The sequence below is a fragment of the Manis pentadactyla genome, chromosome 15 (assembly GCF_030020395.1).
Source record: "Manis pentadactyla isolate mManPen7 chromosome 15, mManPen7.hap1, whole genome shotgun sequence".
NCBI classification, from domain to species: domain Eukaryota; kingdom Metazoa; phylum Chordata; class Mammalia; order Pholidota; family Manidae; genus Manis; species Manis pentadactyla.
In genome coordinates this window covers 46,862,350-46,869,524 of record NC_080033.1, presented here as the reverse complement: position 1 = coordinate 46,869,524, position 7,175 = coordinate 46,862,350, and the positions used below count along the sequence as shown (strand labels likewise).

At 49.3% G+C, this 7,175-nt stretch overlaps 1 protein-coding gene across 2 annotated transcripts; it reads right to left on the bottom strand.

Moving 5' to 3' along the window:
• Positions 1-6,217, bottom strand: SPMIP8 (sperm microtubule inner protein 8). Of its 2 annotated transcripts, none has more exons than XM_036897800.2 (7): positions 5,995-6,217; positions 2,748-2,809; positions 2,295-2,469; positions 1,782-1,843; positions 1,504-1,658; positions 1,131-1,163; positions 1-31 (listed from the first exon to the last, which is right to left on the bottom strand). In XM_036897800.2, the coding sequence occupies exons 1-7, from the start codon at positions 6,215-6,217 to the stop codon at positions 1-3; spliced, it is 741 nt and encodes a 246-aa protein (XP_036753695.2). The 2 variants fall into 2 exon arrangements, with proteins under 2 accessions (XP_036753695.2, XP_036753696.2); XM_036897801.2 differs by having other exon boundaries at positions 1,504-1,568.
• Positions 6,218-7,175: the final 958 nt, after the last annotated feature.

The window sequence follows — 7,175 nt, the reverse complement described above, 5'->3', positions numbered from 1 at the left end:
TTAATGCCAGGGGGTCTGGTAGTTGACACGACTGTCAGGAGGAAACAGAAGTGAGTTAAGGGCCTTCAGGGTGTCCTAGGGAAAAATCAGGCTGTCCTTTTCTAGGTCTTCCCCTAAAACCTACCTTCCTGCCCCCAAGACTCTGAAAACAACTTCCATCCTGTTTCTATCTATTGCTCAAGAGCCTTCAATAGCTCCCTATGTCCTTTTATATATTTTTGGCTGCTCTACCAGACTTTCAAGGCCCCCTTCCAGTTTACCACATCTTCATCATCCACTGATTCCCTAGCCATGTACTGCTCTACTTATTTTTCAATCACTCAGTGAACCTACTCTGGCAGTCATTATATTGTAGTAAAAAAAAAAACCAGAAAGCATTCCTGTGTGTGTGCATAGGGGATCAAGAGAAGACAAACTTTCTGTCAATAATTGTAATAATCGGTATTCTATAAGGTAGGATGCACATGTAGTGACCAGCTGAGGGGATCTGAGAAGGAGGCAAGAGGCAGCCAGTCAGGGAAGACTTCAAGGAAGATGGGACACCTGGGCCAGGCTTTAAAGAGAAAGGAGTTTTCCAGGTAGAGAAGGAAGGATCATCTAGGCCCTGAACAGCACAAGCAAAGGTGCAGAGTGTTTGGTTGTGCGGTTGCTTCGCATGGCACCCAGGGGTCGGGTACTGCTCAAGTGCAGCGAATGGGGCTGGAGTTGGGGGAGACGACCAAATCCTATGAAATGCTTGAATATCTTGCATACTCCTGCTAGGAACACTAGCGCCAGCCCTTACCACCTCTCTGCACCTTGAAGGCAGACTTTGGCTCTTTCTGTCTGTTTATTCTTCTGGCCCCTTCTCTCCTCCCAGGTAACCCCTACATCCCCTACTCTTCCAGATGGGCCAAATCAGGCAGGACATTCAGTCCTTTCTTCCCACCTCCCAGAGGGCTGCGCTTTTGCCTGGCCTGGATCTCTGGGGAAAGAAGCAGCTCGCGTCCCCCTGACATCACCCAGGAGGACACCAATCCCCTGGCGCTTCCCCCGCGAGACCCCCGTGGAGCGGGGGCCTGGGAAGCGCAGCAGGCCTGAGGCGGCGCGGGCGGGGCCCTGTTGGGGCGGGGCCCGGGTCCTTCCCGTACCTGTAGTGCGAGCCGAAGCGTCGGAATGCGTTCCTGCGAAACAGGGAGGAGCGTGAGCCCGAGATGCCGAGGGGCGACCCAGTCTGGGAACTTCCCCCGTATCTGGAGAAGCCCATCCTAGCAGGATTACGCTGCGCCGTCACGCCACCTTAGCGCCTCCGCTCCGAAACGGTGGCGTTGCCAGGGACTGGATGACAGGGTGCTCCGTTTGGTAGGAATTAAACACTTATTTGTTTTGAAATAGCAATTTTCTTGTGGTGTACTGGAGCCAATCAGTTCTTCCCAGGTCTCACATTTTCAGGTGTGCGCTGGGAAAGCGGCCAAGACCCCACCTCCCTCCTCCAGGTATGGGGTCCCGGGGCACGTGACTTACAGGGAATCGAAGGGCAGGGGCTTCTGTCCATAGCGGTCCAGGCTGGGGTTCTGAGGGAGACAGTACTGGGGCGGGTCAGAGGGATGGGGAAATCCGTGAGCTGAGGGGACACAGACCCTCCCGCCCACTCCCCACCCAAGGTCTTTGCAAGAGATCTTGGCCCTGGGCACAAGGAGACCCTTCTCTCCCTCTCCCCTCCCGCTCCCCGACCCGTGTGTTAGCTTCTCCTGCCCCACCCCTGAGCCCCCAGGGATGGGTTAGCGCGCAGCCCTCCCTACCCGCCAGTTCTGGGTCAACTCCGGCTTCAAGTACCGCACCGCGTAGCCGCTGAAACCCTCCACTGCAGAAAGAGGGCCCAACCCGGGCCCCCAGCCCGCTCAGAACAAGCTCTGACCCTGCAGTTACCTGGGCCCCGCCCCCAAATCAAGCCACGCCCCACACCTGCTTCTAAAACCAATTCTGCCTCAACTGCCCGGCCAAAAGCCGGGTCTCTAGACTGCCTCGCCAGCCCCCCAGACTAGCCCTGCGCTCAGCCTCGGTCCCAGAGCTGCCCCTTGGCCCAGATCTGGCTCCCGCCCCCTCCCCGAGACGACCCCCGCCTTTATGTCCCTCAGCCCGCCTCAGTCCCTCCCGAAGTGTCCCAGCTGCTCCCCAGCTTCCCCGCCCTATCCGTGCGGCAGCTCCCTCCCGAATCCTCCTTTTTCCGCAGTCAGGCCTCTGGTTCCTTGCTCCAGGGACCCAGCGGCTCGCCTCTCCCGCCCTAGGGCACCCTCTGCGCGGCGAAGACTGACCCCTCTTGCTTGGGCAGGGCAGCTTGAACTCGCCGGCTGAGGACACGAAGTGGGACCAGTCCTCGATGGCGCGCGTAAAGCAGGGCCAGTCGACCCGGTTGATGCCCGGAACGAGGGGCGCCAGTTTTCCCTCGCGGCACCTGTTGCGGAGCCTCTGGCCGGTCGCCGTGATGTCCTGCCAAAGCGATAGGAGTCAGGGCACGTGACCACGGGCAGAGGTGCAGAAGTCTGAGGGGCCGGCCCAGACCACCCCCACCCTCTTGGGCCGAAGCTGAATCTTGACCCATCTGACCCACGGGATGCCTGAAGCCTGTGAGGGAGATGGGAAGGCGGCAGGGTCCCAAGCAGGCAGCTGAGGAAGAGCGCGGAGCAGAGCCCCGGACCCGAGGTGCAGGTGGAACTCTGGCACACTCTTCCCTGAGCAACCAAGGGCCAGGGTGGAACGACACTCACCAAGCACTGTAGGGGTTTGTTGGGGACGCCAAGGAGGGTGAAGTAGGCATTGTCAAAGTCATCTGAAGAAGGAAGAGAAAGGGATAAGAGATGCCTCCTCCACCAGCCCACTCAAGCCCACACAGGAGAGGTCGACGGTCCAACTGCTTTAAAGGTTTTTTTGAAGTATTTCAAAAAACTTCATAAAAATCGAAGATAAAGTGGATTATTACTTAACACACCCCTTACAAGAGAATAATCTCCAAATAGATTGAAGCTTTCTATGTAAAAAATTGAAACCATAGATGTACCCAAGGAAAACATGGTTAAATTTCTTTATAACCTTGGGTGGGAAAGGCCTTACCAACTCTAATTCAAAATCATGTAGCCTTATAGAAAACACTAATAACTTTGGCTACATCAAAATAAATTTCTGCATGTCAAAAACAACATAAGAGAAGTCAACACACGAATGGGAAAAAAATATTTCCACCTGTTTTACAGATAATGTGCAATTTCCCTAATACTGAAAAAGCTCCTAGAAATCAAGACCAGAAAAAGAGAAAAAGGAAAAGAAAGAAAAGAAAAATGGATAAGCAACATGCCTGAGTAGTTCATACACAAACACAACAAATATAGATGGTCTCTAGACAAATGAAAAGACACTCAACCTCGTTTATAAAATGCATGCATATTAAAACCACATTAATATATCAATTTTTGCCTATCATATTGGAAACAATCCAAAAGTTAGTGCAATTATTGGAAACAGGGCCATTGCCGTAAGTTGCCAGAGAGGCTATAATTGATTGGAGCCTATGGAAAGCAATTGGCAATATCTATCAGAATTATAAATACACATGCCTTTTGATCCCACAGTCATGCTTCTGGGAATTTATCCCATTTCACAGCTGTACAACTGAGAAATAATGTGAGTAGAAGGTTTAACCATTTCAGTGTTTGTGTTTGAAAGTGATTGGAAACAACTTAAGTCTCTGTCATTAAAGGACAGACACAAAGTAAATAAGACACATAGTTAAATAAACTATGATATATCTGCACTACACAGCTATTAAAACTAAAAGAAGTTCTCCATACAAGACCTGTAAGGTGTAGAAGACTAAATTCCATATGTCACTTTTGCTAAATTTAAAGCCTAAAACTGAGACGATTGGAGGCAGAGACTATACATTCAGATCACCACTTAACCAAGTCATCAAACTTAGCATCATAAGTGGTAGAATAGTGACATTATGTGCCTCCTGCTGAACCATTTTGGCAAACACAGCATCCATCACCTTTGAAAGATTCTAGCCAACAATGTCTTACCTGGCTAATCAAGCCTCTACACCTAGCTTCTAGCTTACAGAAAATAGATTATCAAGGTAAACAACACCATAGGGAAACAAGGGCTGTCTACAACATAACTGTTGTGGACCCAGAAAGTCATTATTGTTAGGGAAAAATGGAAAGTGGGTGGACTATTTTAGACTATGACTAAAGAGATATAACAACCAATTGTAAGTTGTAATCCTAGGTTGAATCCCAGTTCCAAAACTATTTTTCAAGTTATACAAGACATCTTTGGGGATAATTGGGGACATTTTTAATATGGGCTGAATATTAGGTGTTATAGAATGATTGTTAACGTTCCTAGATGTGTAATAGTATTATATCATATAGGAGATTGTTCTTTATTTTTATTTTTTTTATTAAGGTATCATTGATACATACTCTTATGAAGGTTTCACATGAAAAACATTGTGGTTACTACATTCACCCATATTATCAAGTCCCCCCCATACCCCACTGAAGTCACTGTCCATCAGTGTAGTAAGATGCCACAGAGTCACTACTTGTCTTCATAGGAGGTTGTTCTATCATTGGGAGCTCCTTGCTAAAGTGTGTGTGTGTGTGTGTGTGTGTGTGTGTGTGAGAGAGAGAGAGAGAGAGAGAGAGTAAGAGAGAATATGGCAAAACATTAATTTGAAGCAGGTAGAAGGTAATGGGTGTTCAAAGTATATTCTTTGAACTTTTCTCTGTAATAAATACATTCATAATAAAAAGTTGGGGTGCAAAAGAACATATGTTTGTATTTGTATTAGTAAACAATGGAAGGATACATTAGAAACTAACAGGGGTCACCTGTAAGTGGGGGGAGGCGTGAGACTTGTTAAAATGCACATTGTTACAGCATTTTGAATTTCAAGCCTGTGACTCCATTACTTTTATTAAAAGCCCATACTTGCAAGAAAATATATATCTAAATCAAGAGCTTCCCCTAAAAACCTAGATACCTGGGTATCATTCTAGACTTCCCCTCTTGTCCTTCTACCACTGCACTGAATCCTGTTGTTCTATCTCCTAAATACCCCAATGGCCAAGGCACTATGACTCCCTCCTGAAGACTGTGGTCCCTCCCAGTGACCTAAGCCCCATGACCCATCATCCACTTCAGGTCCCTCTGGCCACCCCACACCCACCCCGAGAATGCTCAGATCTCTTTTCTGTTTAAGGTCTTCAGAGGTTTCTATTTCTCTCCAGAAAAGTCCAGGCCTCTGACCTTAGCAACAGGGCTCTTGTCTCCAGCTGTAGCTTCTGCTGTCCCCACAGACCTTTCCTCCAGCCCAACCAAACCCCTCAAGTTCACCCAACACCTCATGTAGCTTTTGCCCTCCAGGCCTCTGCACATGATATTCCCTTAAGTTGGAATGCCTTTGTTTCCCTGTGAACCCAGCAGACTGTCCAGCACAAAGCAGGTGCTTAATAAATATGCTGAAATGAACATGTGTGTCTGTGGGGCATGCCCAACTCCACATCCAAGCTACTCAGTGGATGAAGGGTTATTTCTTGGGCCCCTGTGGCTTCTTTTACCCCAAAGGCTCAAGGTGTCCTCCTTTCGTTCATGGGAGGTGCAAGTATGATTGAGCAGAAGTTGCTATTTTTGATGTTATTTTGTATCCCTGTAACTACCGATCTCTGCACAGTTCTCTCTCAATTAATAATAGTCCCAGTATTTTGTGCCAGGTACTGCTCTAAGCATTTCTTGTGTCTGATCTCATTTTGATCTCAACAGCCTTATGAGGCAGGCCCTGTTATCATCCCCATTTGACAGATAAGGGAACAGAGGCTCAGACCTTGCCAGGTTTCCTGGGCAGGGAGTAGCAGAGCTGGGACTGGCTCAAATGGATCGTGTTCCTTGACACATCAAACCCTTCCCCAAGGGCCCAAGGGGACCCCAGTGCCAGTGGCGGCCAGGGGGCCTGACCTTTGCAGCAGTAGGTGGAGGATTGGCAGTGCTCATGGGAAAGGCAGGCCCTGACGGAGTCCATGTCCATGCGGCGGAGGCTGGGCAGGGCTGGGTGGTAGAGCTGCTGCTTCACACCCGCCAACTGGTTGCGCTGCTGCTCCACCGGGAGCAGGATGGCTGGGGATGCGCACATGTTGGTGGAGCCGTCCTCCCAGGGCACCAGGTCAATGATGCGGGCCATGGCTGGGAAGCAGAGACACCCGACCAGGCACCGTTGTATGTGAGACTGCAACCTTGGCCACTGCTGATTTGTCTACTTGTCCGACAGTTATTGTGTACCTACTGTGTGCTAGGAGCTCCCCAAGTGGTGTCAGGGACATTCAGACACACACACACACACACACACAAAATATGTGTTTGGGGTTCTGACAGGTCAGTACAGGGTGTGTGTGTCCAGAGAGGCTGGGTTGGGGCATTCAGGGAATGGTCTAAAAGAGGTAGCATTTGATTCTATTCTTAAATAATGAGCAGGAAGCCACAGTAGCAAGTGTGTTCAGAATTTAGCTCAGTATGCTTCTGGGTAGCTAATTATGGACTTTTGGCCTTAGTGAAGGTATCTGGCATTTATTCAAAATCCTACGGGGAGACATAGCAAAGTTTTAAATAAGGGGAGAGACATGATAGATATGAACTAGAAAAACACTGCTGGCTACTCAGTGCCTCTCTTTAAAAAGCAGATATTCCCAGAGCCTTTCAGCCATTGAAACTTTAGTGAGAATTTGTTGACTCAGTTTACTTTCTTCTTGACTCTAGTTAGAGCTGAAAGATAGAGGTGGGTAGGAGGAGACAGGACCTTGAACCATGGAGGAGCATGGAAAAGGCGTAGTGATAGCGGGGGAAGCTGCCTTCTTGGGGAGGACAGGGAAGTGAAGCAGGCGCAAGAGGGAAGAGAGGACCCCCTCTCCTGACCCACTGTCAATCCCTACCTTGTCTGCACACACAGGTGCACAGGCTTATGGGTTTTCTGCTCTGCCAACTGCTCAGTGGGGATAAGAGGCAGGGAGATGGGCAGGCCCCAGTGCCTTATGGGACAGTAGGAGAATAAGGGACCATTCTGCAGAGACAATGCCCTCTGCAGCCTGATTGTGAGGGCACCCGCTCCTCGGCAACCCTGAGAACTGCAGACTCTGAGCAGGAGA